General features: G+C 43.6%; 2 protein-coding genes across 2 annotated transcripts; one reads left to right on the top strand and one right to left on the bottom strand.

Annotated features, from left to right (window-relative positions):
• Positions 1-13,805: 13,805 nt before the first annotated feature.
• On the top strand, positions 13,806-17,982 carry LOC124000141 (ER lumen protein-retaining receptor 3-like). Its single transcript, XM_046306315.1, has 5 exons — positions 13,806-14,229; positions 14,961-15,061; positions 15,152-15,310; positions 16,427-16,679; positions 16,778-17,982. The coding sequence occupies exons 1-5, from the start codon at positions 14,139-14,141 to the stop codon at positions 16,819-16,821; spliced, it is 648 nt and encodes a 215-aa protein (XP_046162271.1). The 5' UTR covers positions 13,806-14,138; the 3' UTR covers positions 16,822-17,982.
• Positions 16,187-20,225, bottom strand: LOC124000140 (GTPase IMAP family member 7-like). Its single transcript, XM_046306314.1, has 2 exons — positions 19,792-20,225; positions 16,187-19,479 (listed from the first exon to the last, which is right to left on the bottom strand). Exons 1-2 carry the CDS (start codon positions 19,850-19,852, stop codon positions 18,470-18,472), a joined length of 1,071 nt encoding a protein of 356 aa, XP_046162270.1. The 5' UTR covers positions 19,853-20,225; the 3' UTR covers positions 16,187-18,469.
• Between the last annotated feature and the right edge of the window lie 374 nt (positions 20,226-20,599).

Here is a 20,599-nt window from a genome sequence, read left to right as displayed (position 1 = left end):
TGCTAGTGCAGTCAGTCTCACTGTCAATGCACGTTAGTCTCCAACCACAGTCATACACTCCCCTAAGGCACTCTGCCAGACCTAGTGCACTTGGTGTGGTAATCTTCAGTCCTTCACATAACAGGGCACTTTATAAAGTGTAGGATTGTAAAGTTGTTCTCTTTTTCTCTTGATTTTGCACGTTATTTATGAGAAGAGATATATACGAGGACAGTGTATATGGGATTTGTCTGACCTTCATCCATAGATCTAATGGTCCGTGTGAAATCGGAAGTTGCGCTGAACTCTCATCATAACTTGACATGTTGTTGCTGTAATGTTGAAAATAAATAGCAGATAATTAACCTAAATGGAAACAACCCAGAATGTATGCCAGTGCAGTATTCCTGATCTTGGGTATGGATGGAGCACAATTGTTTCTATGGAAACCATTTCCTTTAACAATCTTCTCTCTCCCTTTTCTCTGCTCCTAAATTATAGAGCAGAGGGGGCTTCTTTTCAATGCGCTCTCCTCCTCAATAGCAAGGTGGGAGTATATCTGTCCATATGACAGGCTCATATAAGAGTAGTGAGGGGGTGGACTGAGATAGGTACCAAGAACAGACTGACGAGTGGCTGAGGATAGATGGAGAATGGCTTTTGCTGGGCGAAAGGAGCTTGGAGAAAAGGTACTAAAGTATGAGCATTTGAGGTGTGTTAATGAAATCCAGAAACAAATTATTCCTCATGACATGTAGCTGGCCACTGACTCAGCTGACCTGTACACTGTAATGAAGGAAGGTGTGTGGCTATCAAAACGTTATGGGGACTAATCTGACACCCAGGGCTAATTACTGACTAATAATACACACACAGAGGAGTTATCTTGTGGTCATCTTCTACTCAGATTCTACTGTAGCCTGTCTGGTCACTCTGTCTGACCCTTTATACTGTCCTCTTGGCAGCCAGAGACCATGACAGTTGTATAATGGTAAAAACAGTCACATCTAAATCAATTTAAAGTGGTTTTCCTATATTTTTTTAGATTAGCATTAGATATAGATTTATGTTATCTCTAATATTAATCCATTCATATACCTTTATATTATCTCTAATGTTAATCCCATCATATACCTTTATATTATCTCTAATGTTGATCCATTCATATACCTTTATATTATCTCTAATGTTGATCCATTCATACACCTTTATATTATCTCTAATATTAATCCCATCATATACCTTTATATTATCTCTAATGTTGATCCTTTCATACACCTTCATATTATCTCTAATGTTGATCCATTCATATACCTTTATATTATCTCTAATGTTGATCCATTCATATACCTTTATATTATCTCTAATGTTAATCCCATCATATACCTTTATATTATCTCTAATGTTGATCCATTCATATACCTTTATATTATCTCTAATGTTGATCCCTTCATACTTGTAATAGGACAGTTGGACATGTTTATGAACAGGTCATATACTGTATGCTCAATGTCTATCTTTACAACAAACATAAGAAAGTAATAACTCAGTAATACCAGAGTAACATATTTGGCAAATAAGTAATGTCATTGAAGAATACTGCCTATATGACGATATAGACCCTAGAACACACAACTAACTATACACTCACAATTGTCCCTTTGAAACGGACAGAAATGTTTTTGCTCTGCTATTACTTCAGGACTTAGCACTTAGATCCTCAGGAGAGGTTTTTCCACTCGGTACAGGGGAACGATGGAGGGCAATGACTTGCAACAGACGGAGAGACAGAGGGAGTGGATTATAATCACACTGCTGGACACAGGAACAATAATTTAGGAGCAGGGGACCAGGAAGGGAGGGTGAGGGGTGCCAAGCAAGAAGAGGGTGGTGATTAGTTTTGACGATGATTCAGATATTTAAGAGGATTGTAGGGTAGGCAGGGAGGTGGAGGAGATAAATATAGAGGGATGAAGAGTTGAACCAGGGAGATGGAGATAGTGAGTAGTTCAAAGCACTACACAAAACATGGAAACAAAATGATGAGCTCTCACTTGTCATTATGTGTCATAAACAGTTGAAAGCTCAAAAGAAAAGGTTAAACATTGTCAGGACTCGGCAAACCAAAAAACCATGTGTTTTGTATAGAAGTATAACAAAAAAGTTTAAAAAATGCAAGACAAAGTACACTACATGACCAAAAGTATGTGGACACCTGTTCGTCAAACATTTGATTCTAAAATAATGGGCATTAATATGGAGTTGTTCCCCGCTTTGCTGCTATAACAGTCTCCACTCTTATGGGAAGGCTTTCCACTAGATGTTGGAACATTGTTGCGGGGTCTTGCTTCCATTCAGCCACAAGAGCATTAGTGAGGTCGGGCACTGATGTTGGACGATTAGGCCTGTCTTGCAGTTGGCACTTGAGGTTAGAGGTCAACCGATTAATCAGAATGGCCGATTAGTTAGGGACAATTTCAAGTTTAATCCGCATTTTTGAACACCGATTATGGCCGATTACATTGCACTCCAGGAGGAGACTACGTAGCAAGTTGACTACCTGTTATGCGAGTGCAGTAAGGAGCCAAGGTAAGGTGCTAGCTAGCATTAAACTTATCTTATAAAAAACAATCAATCTTAACATAATCACTAGTTAACTACACATGGTTGAAGATATTACTAGTTTATCTAATTGTCCTGCGTTGCATATAATCGATGCGGTGCCTGTTAATTTATCATTGAATCACAGCCTACTTCTCCAAATGGGTAATTTAACAAGTGTATTCGTGAAAAAAGCACTGTCGTTGCGCCAATGTGTACCTAACCATACACATCAATGCCTTTCTTAAAATCAATACACAGAAGCATATATTTTTTTAACTTGCATATTTAGTTAATATTGCCTGCTAAGATGAATTTCTTTTAACTAGGGAAATTGTGTCACTTCTCTTGCGTTCTGTGCAAGCAGAGTCAGGGTATATGCAGCAGTTTGGGCTGCATGGCTCGTTCCGAACTGTGTGAAGACCATTTCTTCCTAACAAAGACCCTAATTAATTTGCCAGAATTGTATACAATTATGACATACCATTGAAAGTTGTGCAATGTAACAGCAACATTTAGACTTAGGGATGCCACCCGTTAGGTAAAATCCATAACGGTTCCGTATTTCACTGAAAGAATAAACGGTTTGTTTTCAAAATGATAGTTTCCGGATTTGACCATATTAATGACCTAAGGCTTGTTTTTCTGTGTGTTATCATGTCATAACTAAGTCTATGATTTGATAGAGCAGTCTGACTGAGCGGGGGTAGGCAGCAGCAGGCTCGTAAGCATTGATTCAAACAGCACTGCCCTGCATTTGCCAGCAGCTCTTCTCTGTGCTTCAAGCATTGCGCTGTTTATGACTTCAAGCCTATCAACTCCTGAGATTAGGCTGGCAATACTAAAGTACCTATGAGAACATCCAATAGTCAAAGGTATATGAAATACAAATGGTATAGAGAGAAATAGTCCTATTATAACTACAACCTAAAACTTCTTACCTGGGAATATTGAAGACTTATGTTAAAAGGAACCACCAGCTTTCATATGTTTTGAGCAAGGATTTTTATTTTTTACATGGCACATATTGCATATTTACTGTCTACTCCAACACTTTGTTTTTGCATTATTTAAACCAAATTCAATTGATTTTATTGATGTATTATATTAAGTGTGTTCATTCAGTATTGTTGTAATTGTCATTACTACAAATATATATATATATATATAGAAATCATCCGATTAATCGATATCGGCTTATTTTGGTCCTCCAATAATCGTAAAGGTATCGGCGGTCAGGGCTCTGTGCAGACCAGTCAACTTCCACACCGATCATGACAAAACATTTCTGTATGGACCTCACTTTGTGCACGGGGGCTTTGTCGTGCTGAAACAGGAAAGGTCCTTCCCCAAACTGTTGCCACAAAGTTTTAAGCACAGAATCATCTAGAATATGCTGTAGCGTTAAGATTTCCCTTTACTGGAACTAAGGGGCCTAGCCCGAACCATGAAAAACAGCCCCAGACCATTATTCCTCCTCCACCAATCCTTACAGTTGTCACTATGCATTGGGGCAGATAGCGTTCTCCTGGCATCCCCCAAACCCAGATTTGTGCGTCGGACTGCCAGATAGTGAAGTGTGATTCATCCCTCCAGAGAACGCGTTTCCATTGCTCCAGAGTCCAATGGCGCTGAGCTTTACACCACTCCAGCCAACGCTCTGCATTGCACGTGATGATATTAGGCTTGTTTGCAGCTGTTTGGCCATGGAAACCCATTTCATTAAGCTCCCAGTTTGGAACTCGTTAGTGAGTGTTGCAGGCGAGGACAGACGATTTATTCATACTACGTGATACAACACTCGGCGGTCCCGTTCTGCTCCTAGAAGTTTCCACTTCACAATAACAGCACTTACAGTTGACCGGGGCACCTCTAGCAGGGAAGACATTTAACAAACTGACTTGTTGGAATGGTGGCTTCCAATGATGGTGCCACATTGAAAGTCACTGAGCTATTCAGTAAGGTCATTCTACTGCCAATATCTGTCAATGGAGATTGCATGGTGGTGTGCTTGACTTTATACACCTGTCAGCAACGGGTGTAGCTGCCATAGCTGAATCCAAAAATGTGATTTGATTTGTAGCTGAAATAGCTGAATCCACTAATTTGAAGTGGTGTCCACATACTTAAAGTGTATGTGGCGTGGGTTAGGACTAGGGTTGCACATTTTGGGAAATATTCAGAGGTGGAAACTTTCCATGGGAATGAATGGGAATGTATGGAAATTAAAGGAAATATTTGCAAATGAATATTAATACCATTTTAATGTAGATGTTTTTTGCATTGGATATATTTACCATATCATATGGCGACTGAAACATAAACCTTTTGCCTTATCATAAATAGACATAATTGCAAATGATTAAATCCTTCCAATAGAAGAAAGTAATAACAATTGTTACGAATTGAACTTAAATTAAATGAGTTGACTCTTCATATGGGATGATTTCACTGAACAACAAAAGAAAGAGAATATTGAATGATCCCCAATGATCCATCGCATCTCCCAGAAACTTTTTCAACATTGATAGTCTAGAAACTAAAGCTTTTGTTGTCTTCCTCTCAGGCTTCCATGTCTTCTCCCTGGACATCCTCAATGTCCACCTCTTGAACATCAGACTCTGAGTCCTCATCTTCACTGTCACTTTCCAACAATGTTGAGGATGGCTCATTATCAGGCTCAAAAAGCCTCAAATTTGCCCGGATGGCCACCAATTTTTCAACCATTGTATTAGTCAGCCTGTTGAGTACTTTGGTGTGTATGTTCCCAAACAAGGACCAGTTGCGCTCTGAGGCGGCTGATATTGGTAGAATTTGGAGGATGATGAAGGCAACAGGGGAAAAAGCCTCAGATCCACAAAGTCCCTTCCACCAGGTGTCTGATGAGATATGTTGGCACGACTGCCATATTGCATCTCCATCCCAAAGCCCTTGCTTGGAAGTGTACTTTGCCAGACTGCCAAGAACCTTTCCCTCATCCAGGCCAAGGTGGTGAGACACGGTAGTGATGACCCCATAGGCCTTGTTGATCTCTGCACCAGACAGGATGCTCTTGCCAGCATATTTGGGGTCCAACATGTACGCTGCGGCGTGTATGGGCTTCAGGCAGAAGTCTTCACGCTTTTTGATGTATTTCAGAACTGCAATTTCCTCTGCTTGGGGCAACAGTGAAGTGGGCAGGGCAATATGGATTAATTCTCTTACATCTGCAAGCAGAGTCTGAACATCAGACAGGATGGCATTGTCTCCCTCAATCAGTGCAATGGCTACTGCTATAGGTTTCAGGCTGCTTACCACTCTTTCCCAAAATACATAATCCAGGAGGATCCTCTTGATGGGGCTGTCCATATCAGCAGACTGTGATATGGCTATTTCTTTAAGACTGCTTCCCCTCCAGGAGACAGTCAAACATGATGACAACACCACCCCAACGGGTGTTGCTGGGCAGCTTCAACGTGGTGGTTTTATTCTTCTCACTTTGCTTGGTGAGGTAGATTGTTGCTATAACTTGATGACCTTTCACATACCTAACCATTTCCTTGGCTCTCTTGTAGAGTGTATCCATTGTTTTCAGTGCCATGATGTCCTTGAGGAGCAGAATCAATGCATGAGCAGTACAGCCAATGGGTGTGATGTGAGGGTAGGACAAGCAGCCTTCATGTTTGCAGCATTGTCTGTCAGCAGTGCAAATACCTTCTGTGGTCCAAGTTCATTGATGACTGCCTTCTCTTCATCTGCAATGTAGAGACCGGTGTGTCTGTTGTCCCCTTGGTCTGTGTTCTTGTAGTAATATATAATAATATATGCCATTTAGCAGACGCTTTTATCCAAAGCGACTTACAGTCATGTGTGCATACATTTTACGTATGGGTGGTCCCGGGGATCGAACCCACTACCTTGGCGTTACAAGCGCCATGCTCTACCAACTACTGGTTAAAGGGTGGAGATGATGTAGTTAATTATTCCTTGCCCAAGGACATTTGACCACCCATCAGAGATAATTGCAATACAGTCTGCCTTCTCTATGATTTTCTTGACCTTCACTTGAACTCTGCTGAACTCTGCATCCGGCAAATTAGTAGATAAAGCATGTCTGGTTGGAGGAGTGTATGCTGGGCGAAGAACATTCAGAAATCTCTTCCAAAACACATTGCCTGTGAGCATCAGAGGTGAACCAGTTGCATACACAGCTCGAGCAAGACATCCATCAGCATTTCTCTGACTACGTTCCATCCATTTCTCTGACTACGTTCCTCCTGGAGGACCACGAGCTGTTGCTATCGATAAGGTATCTGATTCATCATTTTCACCTCAAATAGCAGTAGAGGGACTTTTGTCAGAGGTTGCTTGTTGTGAGCGCTGAAGGAACTTTATGCACATGGCAGATGATTCTGCATCTTTGTTGCATTCTTCACATATGGTTTGGCACAGTATTTGCAAATGTACATAACTTTTCCTTCTACATTAGCTGCAGCGAAATGTCTCCACACATCAGATAGTGCTCATGGCATTTTCCTGTAAAGATTAGAAAAGCAGTTAGGTTAAACAACTCCTTTGTAAGATAAATGTTTTAAAATGAAACATGTATGGAAACAGGTGAATTGACACTTCTCAGTTATCAGGCTCAAGCAAGCTAAACCCCACATGGTAGCAAAAACTAACTAGCAGAAATTGTTAACAAGTTAGAAATTATTTAAACACATATCTATCTTCACAGTTAGTTCTGTTAGGTGACCTAAACTGGGATATACTTAACACCCCGGCAGTCCTACAATATGAGCTAGATGAAAGACACCTGAAACCCCACCTCTTTAAGGAATACCTAGGATAGGATAAAGTAATCCTTCTCACCCCCCCCCTTAATAGATTTAGATGCACTATTGTAAAGTGGCTGTTCCACTGGATGTCATAAGGTGAATGCACCAATTTGTAAGTCGCTCTGGATAAGAGCGTCTGCTAAATGACTTAAAAATGTAAATGTAAATGTAGATGCCCTCAAGCTCACACAAATTATCAAGGAACCCACTAGGTACAACCCAAAATCCGTTAACATGGGCACGCTCATAGATATTATCCTGACCAACTTGCCATCCAGATACACTTCTGCTGTTTTCAATCAGGATCTCAGAAATCACTGCCTCATTGCCTGCATTCGCTATGGGTCTGCGGTCAAACGACCACCCCTCATCACTGTCAAACGCTCCCTAAAACACTTCTGCGAGCAGGCCTTTCTAATCGACCTGGCCCGGGTATCCTGGAAGGATATTGACCTCATCCCGTCAGTAGAGGATGCCTGGTCATTCTTTAAAAGTATTTCCTCACCATCTTCAATAAGCATGCCCCTTTCAAAAAATGTAGAACTAAGAACAGATATAGCTCTTGGTTCACTCCAGACCTGACTGCCCTCGACCAGCACAAAAACATACTGTGGCATACTGCACTAGCATCGAATAGTCCCCGATATGCAACTTTTCAGGGAAGTCAGGAACCAATACACACAGTCAGTCAGGAAAGCAAAGGCTAGATTTTTCAAACAGAAATGTGCATCCTGTAGCTCTAACTCCAAAACGTTTTGGGACACTGTAAAGTCCATGGAGAATAAGAGCACCTCCTCCCAGCTGCCCACTGCATTGAAGCTAGGAAACACTGTTGCCACCGATAAATCCACGATAATCGAGAATTTCAGTAAGCATTTCTCTACGGCTGTCCATGCTTTCCTCCTGGCTACCCCAACTCCGGCCAACAGCTCCGCACCCCCGCAGCTACTTGCCCAAACCTCCCCAGCCTCTCCTTCACCCAAATCCAGATAGCAGATGTTCTGAAAGAGCTGTAAACCTGTACCCGTACAAATCAGCTGGGCTAGACAGTCTGGACCCTCTCTAATCTGGACCCTCTCTGGACTCTCTGTTAATAAATTATCCGCCGCCATTGTCGCAACCCCTATTACCAGTCTGTTCAACCTCTCTTTCGTATCGTCCGAGATCCCTAAAGATTGGAAAGCTGCCGCGGTCATCCCCCTCTTCAAAGGGGGTGACACTGTAGACCCAAACTATTACAGACCTATATCCATCCTGCCCTGCCTTTCTAAAGTCTTCAAAAGCCAAGTTAATTAACAGATCACTGACCATTTCGGATCCTACTGTACCTTCTCCGCTGTGCAATCCGGTTTCCGAGCTGGTCATGGGTGCACCTCAGCCACGCTCAAGGTATTTGTCATGTATTGTATTGTCATGTCTTGTCCCTGTGCTTTCTCTTCCCTTCGTTTCCCCCTGCTGGTCTTATTAGGTTTCTTTCTCTCTCTCTATTCCTCTCTCTCTCTATCGTTCCGTTCCTGCTCCCAGCTGTTCCTCATTCTCCTAACGACCTCGTTTACTCTTTCACACCTGTCCCCTATTTTGCCCTCTGATTAAGTCTCTATTTCTCTCTCTGTTTCTGCTTCTGTCCTTGTCGGATTCTTGTTTGCTGTTTGCTATGTTCTTGTCCTGTCGTGTTTTGCCTTATCTTCAGATGCTGCGTGTGAGCAGGTGTCTCTGTCAGCTACGGCCCGCGCCTACCCGAAGGGACCTGCAGTCTGTTGCCGCTTATCCTGCAATTCCCCTCTACAACTAGAGGATTTCTGTTTTCCCCGTTTTGGACATTTCCTGTAAAGGATTAAGGATTATGTTATTTCTGTTTGGACTTAAATAAACTCAGTTTCTGTTAAGTCGCTTTGGGTCCTCACTCATTTGCATAACAGTATTAAACAATATTAGAACCGCCATCGATAAAAGACAGTACTGTGCAGCCGTCTTCATCAACCTGGCCAAGGCTTTCGACTCTGTCAATCACCGTATTCTTATCGGCAGACTCAACAGCCTTGGTTTCTCAAATGACTGCCTCGCCTGGTTCACCAACTACTTCTCAGATAGAGTTCAGTGTGACAAATCGGAGGGCCTGTTGTCCGGACCTCTGGTAGTCTCTATGGGGGTACCACAGGGTTCAATTCTCAGGCCGACTCTTTTCTCTGTATATATGAACGATGTCGCTCTTGCTGCGAATGACTCCCTGATCCACCTCTACGCAGACGACACCATTCTGTATACATCTGGCCTTTCTTTGGACATTGTGTTAACAAATCTCCAAAATAGCTTCAATGCCATACAACACACTCCTTCCATGGCCTCCAACTGCTCTTAAACGCTAATAAAATTAAATGCATGCTTTTCAACCGATCGCTACTCGCACTTGCCCGCCCGCCTAGCATCACTACTCTGGACGGTTCTGACTTAGAATATGTGGACTACAAATACCTAGGTGTCTGGCTAGACTGTAAACTCTCCTTCCAGACTCATATAAAACATCTCCAATACAAAATGTTATTTAGAATCGGTTTCCTATTTCGCAACAAAGCCACCTTCACTCACGCCGCCTAACATACCCTTGTAAAACTGACTATCCTACCGATCCTCGACTTCGACGATGTAACTTACAAAATAGCCTCCAACACTCTACTCAGCAAACTGGATGCAGTCTCAGTGCCATCCGTTTTGTCACCAAAGCCCCATATGCCACCCACCACTGCGACCTGTATGCTCTCGTCGGCTGGCCCTCGCTACAGACCCACTGGCTCCAGGTCATCTATAAGTAGGTAAAGTAGGTAAAGCTAGGTAAAGCTCCGCCTTATCTCAGCTCACTGGTCACCATAACAACACCCACCCGTAGCACGCTCTCCAGCAGGTATATCTCACTGGTCATTCCCAAAGCCAAGACCTTTCCTTCCTGTTCTCTGCTGCCAATGACTGGAACGAATTGCAAAAATCGCTGAAGCTCACTAACTTTAAACATCAGCTATCTGAGCAGCTAACCGATCGCTGCAGCTGTACAGAGCCCATCTGTAAATAGCCCATCCAATCTACCTTGTGTTTGTGCATGTGCACCACGTAGTCCTGTTTAGTTGTTCGTTTATTGATATATTTTGTTTTGTTTAAGTTTCTCTTTAAATTAAATATGTGGAACTCAACATCCGCTGCGCTTTGGTCCCGATCTTACAACAGCCGTGACAGAATATCCCACCAAAAGAGGACCAAGCAACGTATCCACGAGATAAAGGAGTTTTGGACATGGGAAGAAGTGATGGGTGGATGCGAGACCCTTCCTTGGTGGCAGATGGAAGGTAATAATGGAGGACAGCGACGACGCCAGGGTTCGCGTCCACAGAAAGCGGGTCATCAGTCCGGTGCCATATGTGATGGCTCCACGCACCAGATCTCCAGTGCGCCTCCTCAGCCCGGTATGTCCTGTGCCGGTTCCTCGCATTCTTCATGAGGAGCGTGTTGTCAGTCCGCTGCCAAAGAAACCACAAGATTCTTTGGGGGGGGGGGACACATGGAGCTGGCGGTCGAGCAGCGGAGAGTGCCAGAGCCAGTGTGGGAGCCGGAGGCGGAATTCGATGAAAGACTCCGGAGAAAGGTGGTAGCGATGAGAATGCTGCAGCACACCCGTCCTGAAGTGCGTGTCCCCAGTCCGGTACGTCCTGTACCGGCTCCACGCACTAGGCCTCCAGTGCCAATTCACAGTCTAGAGCTTTGGGCGATGGTTCCCAGTCCAGAGCTTCCGGCGACTGTTCCGGAGCTTCCAGGAAAGGTGTCCAGTCCAGCTCCAGGGCAGGAGCCTTCCTCTGCACCGGTGCCCAGTCCAGGCACGGTGTCCAGTCCAGCTCCATGGCCGGAGCCTTCCTCTGCACCGGTGCCCAGTCCAGGCACGGCGGCAAGCCCAGCTTCATGCTAGGAGCCTTCTTCTGCGCCGATGCCCAACCCAGGCACGGCGTCCAACTCAGCTCCAGGGCCGGAGCCCTCCTCTGCGCCGGTGCCCAGTCCAGGCACTGCGTTCAGCCCAGCGCCATTGTCGGATCTGGGGTCTGGCGGGGGCTACGACCCGCACCGGAGCCGCCACCAACACTAGTCACACCCTGACCATGGAGAGCCCTTGTTTCTCTATGGTGTAGTAAGTCAGGGTGTGACTAGGGTGTATTCTAGTTTATAATTTCTATGTTGTCTTCTAGTTTATATTTTCTATATTGGTGTTTTGTATGATTCCCAATTAGAGGCATCTGGTAATCGTTGTCTCTAATTGGGGATCATATTTAAGTAGCTATTTTTCCCACCTGCGTTTGTGGGATATTGTTTTGTGTTTTTGCACCATGTAGTCATGTTTAGTTGTTCTTTATTGATATTGTAATGCCCTGACTAGATCATAAAGGAACAATTGTCCAGACTGAGGCCTGAGTTTACGAATTGACGGTTTATTAACCCAACTTTACACAGGCTACTGTTTGGCCGTAGCCCACCTCAAATAAATGAAAGATACCCCACAAACCAACCGTGAGCTTCTCTTGTGAAGGCCAGATGTAAGAGAGAGAACAATGGCTAAACCTGGTCTTAAATGCCAATGCTCCATCCCCCTGCCCAATCCCCCTCCACCAACCCCCAGGATGCCTGGCATCAGAACATTCCAGGCATTCCCGTGATTGGCAAATAGCAGGTTGATTTGCATGTCGGACCCCGCAAACACTGGTAAGTACAACACAACCCACTAATAGCCTAACACATAATACACAGCTGTCGGTCGCTACAATATATTTTATTTTGATTTAAGTTTCTCTTTGAATTCATCCACTCAACATCCGTTCTTACGACAGCCGTGACAGTGTAACTCTGTGTTTGTGTTGCACTGCTTTGCTTTATCTTGGCCAGGTCGCAGTTGTAAATGAGAACTTGTTCTCAACTGGCCTACCTGGTTAAATAAAGGTGAAATCAAAATTTAAAAAATTAAAACTTTGCTGTAGGCTACTATTTACTCATTTTTTTTAAAATCATGCATGTCATATAAAATATATTCACCCCACCCAGTACTGTAATGAAAACTTACCAGAAAGCATGTAGTCCTTGACTCAGACAGTGTAGTAATTAGGGCTCAATAGCATTGTCATGTTTTGTCATTGATTATCATGTCTTGTCTCTGTGCTTTCCTTCTATTCATTTCCCTCTGCTGGTCTTATTAGGTTCTTTCCCTCTTTCTATCCCTCTCTCTCCCCCTCCCTCTCTCCCTCTCTCGCTCTCTCTCTCTATCGTTCCGTTCCTGCTCCCAGCTGTTCCTCATTCTCCCTACTACCTCATTTACTCTTTTCACACCTGTCCCTTATTTTGCCCTCTGATTAGAGTCCCTATTTCTCCCTCTGTTTTCCGCTTCTGTCCTTGTCGGATCCTTGTATGATGTTCGCTGTTCTGTGTCCTTGTTCCGCCCTGTCGTGTTTTACCTTCTTCAGATGCTGCGTGTGAGCAGGTGTCATTGTCAGCTACGGCCGATGCCTTCCCGAAGCGACCTGCAGTCTGTGGTCGCGTCTCCAGTCATTCCTCTCTACTGACGAGTGGATTTCAGTTTTCCTGTGTTTGCTTTCACCTAGATATTATCCAGGATTATCACTTTTGTCTAAGACTGGAATAAAGACTCTGTTTTCGTTAAGTCGCTTTTGGGTCCTCATTCACCTGCATAACAAACATGCCATTCCTGTCCAAGATCTTGAGAATCAGCTGTACATTGTGATGGAAGAATGCAGAGGGTTGCAATTCCATTGAATTGGGGATAGTTTAACCAAAATATGTCACAAGACCTATAATTGCCTTATGTGTATCCCACAAAAAAAAGGTTCACTGTTATAAGCTAACCTTTTTGATGAATTTTAGCAAAATTCCCGGGCTTAACTTCTCATGGAAAATTTCCAGGAAAATTCCTGAAATTTACCCGAAGGTTTACGACCGTTTGCAACCCTAGTTAGGACACAGTAGGCTAAACTATATGCCAGGCTTCTTCTTAACTGGTGAACAAGACTTTTAAGCCAAAAACATAATGGTAACCGCAGCCAACACTTTAAAGTATGAACTACTTTCATTGAATTAACTACTTAAATTGAAGCAGATGGGGTACCTTATATAAACATGAATTTCACAAGCATTTAGGCCTACAATCATGAGTCTGCGGGGATGGTTAATGATGGAGTTATTGGCTTCAACCAATACTACATAATAATGTCGTTTTATATTGAGAGATAGTCCTGTAAAATAAACTGTTTACTTACTGCTATTTGTCTCCATCTGCTGTTGAAGAAGGTCACATACGGACTATTTCTTTTAGTGACAGCCCACTTCAGTGACATGCTCATGCTTTCACGCCCCAGTCTGGTTGTAATTTGAGCGCCAGAGGCAATACGGATTTTGCAGAAACTGGCAGCCACGTCACCGCCACAGGTCTGACAAACTTTCCCAGCCCTTTGCGGAAAGTGCTGCAGAGGAATCCCTGTGCAGAATATCTAGAATGAGCATTTATGAGCATTTGTAGTGATTTCCAAAGAACAAGAGGATATAACATTTGGGAACATTGGAGTTATTATATATTTTTTTAGAGGAGTATCATTTTACATACGTTATTGTTTTGACATCGCCTGAAGACTACATTGAGGCCTCATTCTTACAGACTTGTACCAATATTTCGGCTCTTTCTTTTTGGAATACCAAAACAACACTATGAATATCTTCCGTCTAGCCGGTGACGTGTCACATATCGTTGCTATCATCATTCTATTAGTGAAGATATGGAGGTCCAAATCCTGTGCTGGTATGTTGACAGTGGGATTATTTCATATGCACTTGTTTACAGGGAAGTCTAGCTGTTAATGATTTATTGACTTGCTCATTCAGAGGCCTAATATCTGTTTAACAAACTTGGGGACACATTGCCTGACGACTCAAACCTCTATGTTCGCTAAATAGGCCTACTTCGTTTTTGAGAAGAAACTAACATCCGTGGTAGCCAGGCAAGTAATGCATCTGGCCATCTCAGTTGGGAAGTTGACCTCACACTCTTAGTACTGGTCTGAAAAATTCACGTCATGTCATGCACTCAGCAGTTAATTTGTTCCTTTGTTGCAACAATGACTACAATTGTTTAGAGAGTAAATCAATTTGTCTTGTCTACTTCGACGCACAATAATGTTACGTGGCAAAGAGTTCAGTCTAACCATATTTGCTTTAGGGAGTCGCACCCTGGTCTGCTTTCTACCTCAGATATCCGCATTGATGATGTTTTGCCATCCCCAGGTCATGAAATTAAATTGTTGTCTATTTTTTATTTAACTAGGCAAGTCAGTTGAGAACAAATTCGTGTTTACAATGTCGGCCTAGGAACAGTGGGATAACTGCCTTGTTCGGGGTCAGAACGATACATTATTTTTACCTTGTCAGCTCAGGGATTCGATCTAGCAACCTTTCCTACTGGCCCAACGCTCTAACCACTAGGCTACCTGCTGCGCCATACATGAGATTAATGACTGTTGTGTGTTTCTGCAGGTATTTCTGGGAAGTCTCAGGTGCTTTTTGCATTAGTCTTCACTACAAGATACTTGGACCTGTTCACGAGCCTAATCTCCATCTACAACACAGTTATGAAGGTGAGGTAGACAATAGTATCCTACAAAGAAGCCAGCCAATCAATGAGTTGTGTTCTAACCTAAACTCCTTCCTCTGTCTTGTGTGCTCAGGTGGTGTTCCTGGCTTTGGCATATGCCACTGTGTACCTGATCTACATGCGCTTCAGGAGCACCTTCAACTCAGAGAGTGACTCATTCCGTGTTGAGTTCCTGCTTGTGCCTGTGGCTGGGCTTTCCTTCCTGGAAAACTATGCATTTGCCCCCCTGGAGGTAAATGTGCCATGTTCAATACTTACTGAACATACAGGTAACTGCCAAAATAAAGGAAACACCAACATAAAGTGTCTTAACAGGGCGTTGGGCCGCCGCGAGCCGCCTCGGCATAGATTCTACAAGTGTCTGGAACTCTATTGGAGGGATGCGACGCCATTCTTCCACAAGAAATTCTGTCATTTGGTGTTTTGTCGATGGTGGTGGAAAATGCCAGAATCTCTCATAAGTGTTCAATTGTGTTGTGGTCTGGTGACTGAGACACACACACCCTTTAAACCTCTACTCAAGTCATTGAGAGCTCTTCTAGCCATGATAGCCAAAATAATGGGCAACTGGGCATTTTTATACATGACCCTAAGCATGAGATGGCTAATAGCCCCGGCTTTAAAAATACTTTGTATCCCTCATTTACTCAAGCATTTCTTTTATTTTGTTAGTTACCTATATCTGTCATGCCGGTGAAAGAGGACCCAAAAGCGACTTAACAGAAACAGAGTTTATTCAAGTCCAAACAGGGAATAACAGAAATCCTCTAGTCTGTAGAGGGGAATAACAGGAGAAGCGGCCACAGACTGCAGGTCGCTTCGGGTAGGCGCAGGCCGTAGCAGACAGAGACACCTGCTCACACGCAGCATCTGATGAAGGCAAAAACACGACAGGACAGGGCGATACACAATCACAGCACGGTGAATACTAAACAAGGAACCGACGGGACAGGAACGGAACACAAAGGAATAAATAGGGACTCCAATCAGGGGGAAAGGATCGGGAACAGGTGTGGGAAGACTAAATGATGATTAGGGGAATAGGAACAGCTGGGAGCAGGAACGGAACGATAGAGAGAAGAGAGAGCGAGAGAGTGAGAGAGGGAGGGGGAGAGAGAGGGATAGAAAGAGGGAAAGAACCTAATAAGACCAGCAGAGGGAAACGAATAGAATGGGGAGCACAGGGACAAGACATGATAATAAATGACAAACATGACAATATCATTTAATGAGCTATTCTATCACGTCATGGTATAGATAATGTAAATGAGGGGCAACTAAAACTCAAAATATTTGCTTTTGTGGAATATTGGCCTAGAAGTCTCAACTGCATATCTTTGGTGCACAGATCCTGTGGACCTTCTCCATCTACCTGGAGTCGGTGGCCATCTTGCCCCAGCTCTTCATGATCACCAAGACCGGCGAGGCAGAGTCCATCACCACCCACTACCTGTTCTTCCTGGGTCTCTACCGAGCCCTGTACCTGGCCAACTGGGTGTGGCGCTACCACACCGAGGGCTTCTTTGACCAGATTGCTGTGGTGTCCGGTGTGGTGCAGACGATTTTCTACTGTGACTTCTTCTACCTTTACGTTACCAGGGGTAAGTATGAGCCAGGGAGGGATTTTGACTTTGTATTGTATTTCTAGTACATATTTCATCCCATTTCCCTTTCCCTCTTTGCCTCTGTCCCTCTCCAGTGCTCAGAGGAAGTGGAAAGATGTCCCTGCCCATGCCCATCTAAAGAGAGTCAGTGCTGTTTTAAGCGACAGTTGAGCAGTTCAGTAACTGAAAGCACCTCTGCCCACCAATCATACTTAGTAATGGACTACAGTCTGCAGTGTCACAGTACCCCCTGTATACCCTGGGGGGTATATACTGTACCCATAGGGCAACCGTCGTGATGTTGGTACCTGGTGCGTTTGTTGGTGTGCTTTTTCCTAGACTAAAATGACCAAAGAACTTTGTCCTATGTTTTTGTGCATGAGGGTGTGGAACTGAATGTTAATGGGAATTTAGTAAATTGAATAATGTGGGAATTTTCTTTTTTATTCTACTTTTTTTCATTGAGGCAGATATTGTCCCTCTTCAATTAGTCCAATGGAGTTTGTGCCTTATTTTCCTTTTCTAGTAAATGGCATATTTTGAATGTCTTATTACATCAAAATGGTGTAAACATTGTATATATGTGAGACATTTGTTCTGCTTTCCTGTCTTTTCACAATTTCTACATATAACAGTGACCAACCTTCAAGGCCTCCATTGTTTCACCAAGCAGAGTTCATTGGGAATCTTGTATTTAAGCTGCTCTGGGTGATATTTGCCATCCGTGTCAAGAGTTGTGCTATGTTCTTCCCTTTCTGATAATAAGTCCATGGAGATGCCATACAGAACCCACTGTCATGTATGTAACTCTTATATCCGTCCACTTCTTGACTGAACCAAGGTTCTTCTTAAATACGTTGTATTCTGTACTTTGATTTTTACCAGTCATTTCCATTCCTTTAATATTATTGCATTTCATTAAGCAGAACCAATACACATTTGTGTGATGTCACAGTTCAAACTACATATATTTTCTATGCGATGAGACATCAACCGTTATTTCTCACTAACTAGAGTTCATTCATATCTCAACATTTATTGACTACATTTTTAGACCAGGATTACAATGGCAAATGCAGATGAATGCTTCAACAAAATGGAAAGGTACTTGCACTAAGTGTCTTGGTACTACTAAATGTGTATATGTGGGCCTTTTACAGCTGTGGCACCCATGTTGTAGTGATCAACATTAAAGAACCTTCACCATTTGTAAATCAGGTCCGTAAAAGGTATATTTACTGGTTCTTCGTGTTGATTACTTTAAATTGTTTCATCACACCAGGATGTTTACTCCTTCATACTCACACTAGCGATTCACACCATTAAAAAAAATTCACAGCACACTTCACTTTTCTATTGAGTATTCAATAATGAATGCCTGTTTACTCCCGCGGCACTATGACAACCTGGTCAAATAGAATCACTTCCTCAACTGTCAGGGCTGGGCTTCTACTAAGGATGATGGTGGCAGTTCCATTACACTGGTATTACACTGCATTTTGTATTCTACCAACTCTTATTCACTTTCTGATCATTTACCTCCGTGTGTTAGTGCATTAATAGTTTATCAACTATGACTGTCAATGGAAGAAAGTGCATCGGCGCTCTTTAGCAAGCCTACCTTATGAAGTCATTTTCAGAGAACACATTTGAGTGATAAATAAGTGTGTAAAAACTAATTTGCACTTCAGAGACAGAAAACAATATACGGGTTATTTAAGACCCTCATCTTCTACCTGATAACCCAGCACCATACAGTGAATAATAGTGGATATTAAAAGTCCCCGTCAGTGTAGGAGAGTTTTGCGGTGTTTGTAAAGCACTTTACTTCCCTCTCTCACAGCTCCTCCCACCACTTTGGCAGCTGATGTGATTGACAGCGGTGTGGTAGCCAAAGCTGCTGCCCTCTCTATCGCCTTAACCTTTTTCACTGCTTTCCCTTTCCCTTTGCTTGTTACTCCAGCTCCCTCTGCCGCCCCCTTCCCCAGGGCAGACACCAGCTCACACCAGAACAACTTCTCTGCCTTCTTTCTGGCTGCCTCTTCCTCTCTTCTCCTCTCCTCCTCTTCCCTCCTTCTCATTCTCTCTGCCTCCGGTCCCTGAGGCTCTGGCCCTGTCTTCACCCCTTCCTCCTTCTGCTTCAATGGAGTCATCCTTCTCTCTCCCAGAATTGCCTCCTGGTACATCTCGTTGGTGTAGAAGCCACCTCCGTTCTGCGTCACCATCTTGTCTATCTTCTCCAGGAGCTCTGTGACCTGAGTGCAGTCTGTTATCTTGTTGCTGTTGTTAAAGACATGGTAGCCCCCCTGACATCTACTCACAAACTCCTGGAGCTCCTGGCTCTCCTTCAGGAAGTCTTCCATGCTTTTTCCCTGTAGATGGTCACCCCAGGTGAACAGTACTACTGTGTATCTGAGGACTCCTGGTCCAAAAGTGGCCTTGACCCACTCCAGGGCATCCCGCTCCTCCTGAGTGAACCTGCCAGGCTGAAGGGTCACCAGGAAGGAGTGGGGTCCAGGGGCGGACAGCACCACACAGCGGCCTGCCTCAGCTGTCACCTCCTGAGGGGAGAGGCGCGTGTCGAAGAACCCTGGGGTGTCGACCACAGTGAGGTTCCTCCCAGCCACAGCTCCACTCTGTCTGTCACACTGACCAGTTACAGAACATGAAGAGATGTCCACCCGGAATGCCTGCCTCCCTAGGATGGTGTTACCAGAAGAGCTTCTCCCTGTGCCTGTCTTCCCCACCAGTACCATCCTCAGCGCCCCACTGTCAGGCTCCGGTGATGCTTCACATGCTGTGACACAAATTACAGTCATTTATACTGACCTAACCAATCTAATAGTGTAACCTTCCTTGAAATTACTATCTGACAGAGGCCTACTGTTGTCCTATTATCACCCATATAATATGTAGGTCTATTATATTTATAATGGTTGGGGGCTGAGATGTATTTAGCCTACATTACAGATTTCTGAGTGCTGCTGTTTATTTTCGGTGGAAGCTGTTAAAAAATGCTATACAAACGGCATATTTTTTGATGCGCAATGGAAAATCTACCTGCTAGCAACAACGACAGTAGGCTATTACTGTTTCAATAGTCTCTCACCCAGATTCGAGGCAGCACATTCCAATGACGCCATCTCCACTGTCCCACGTGAGTTAGCCATGGCGAAAACGGCTGCAACTATGGATTATCCGTGGAAAACCTAATATGCACTGAAATAAGTGGGTCCTGTCTTCGGTTGCGGTACTTGCATATATTACCAGCACCTCCTCATTCTTATTGAGAAATTAAATATATTTGTATCCATGTCCTTTTTCTTTTCACCCGTTTACATGCCGTATCTACGATGCAATGCTGCAGAGTCAGACCATGATGTCATTGTGATAATGCGCATGTAACAGTATAGCTTCCGTCCCTCTCCTCCGCACACGCGACCAGCCTGCGCTGACTAACTGACTGTAAGCTTACCTGTGGTAAATTCTTTGATCCTACACTGTCAACTTGCAGTTCAAGCTTACATTTTGTTTTTCGCATATAGGGTGAATTCGGAAAGTGTGGGACGTCATATAAACTGGGACAGCTTTGTCCTGAGGTGTTTATTTCTTGGTCTAACAAAACTATTATTACTAAACTATTATTACTAAACTATTATTACTAGGCACTTGCAGAGAAATCAAATTATCGAAATCATATCACTTAATTTATAAACATGTCATAAATAATTGCACTGTGCCAAACTGTAAATATGCGTACTAGTACTTTGCGGGTTGACTCCAGTGGAGGCTGCTGATTGGAGGATGGCTCATTATAACGGAACAAATGGAATCGCATCAAACACATAGAAACCATGTGTTTGATACCCTTCCAACTATTCCTCTCCAGCTATTACCCAGAGCCCGCCCTCCCCAAT

Source organism: Oncorhynchus gorbuscha, linkage group LG16 (assembly GCF_021184085.1).
Source record: "Oncorhynchus gorbuscha isolate QuinsamMale2020 ecotype Even-year linkage group LG16, OgorEven_v1.0, whole genome shotgun sequence".
Classification (NCBI taxonomy): domain Eukaryota; kingdom Metazoa; phylum Chordata; class Actinopteri; order Salmoniformes; family Salmonidae; genus Oncorhynchus; species Oncorhynchus gorbuscha.
Note: the sequence above shows the minus strand (reverse complement) of the source record. Positions and strands in the feature narration are given on the sequence as shown.

Coding starts and splice junctions, on each gene's coding strand:
- LOC124000141 (XM_046306315.1), top strand. CDS start 14,139: ATGAATATCTTCCGTCTAGCCGGTGACGTGTCACATATCGTTGCTATC. Junction 14,230..14,960: donor GAGGTCCAAATCCTGTGCTG/GTATGTTGACAG, acceptor GTGTTTCTGCAG/GTATTTCTGGGAAGTCTCAG. Junction 15,311..16,426: donor ATGCATTTGCCCCCCTGGAG/GTAAATGTGCCA, acceptor TTTGGTGCACAG/ATCCTGTGGACCTTCTCCAT.
- LOC124000140 (XM_046306314.1), bottom strand. CDS start 19,852: ATGGCTAACTCACGTGGGACAGTGGAGATGGCGTCATTGGAATGTGCT. Junction 19,480..19,791: donor ATGTGCTGCCTCGAATCTGG/GTGAGAGACTAT, acceptor TTTGTGTCACAG/CATGTGAAGCATCACCGGAG.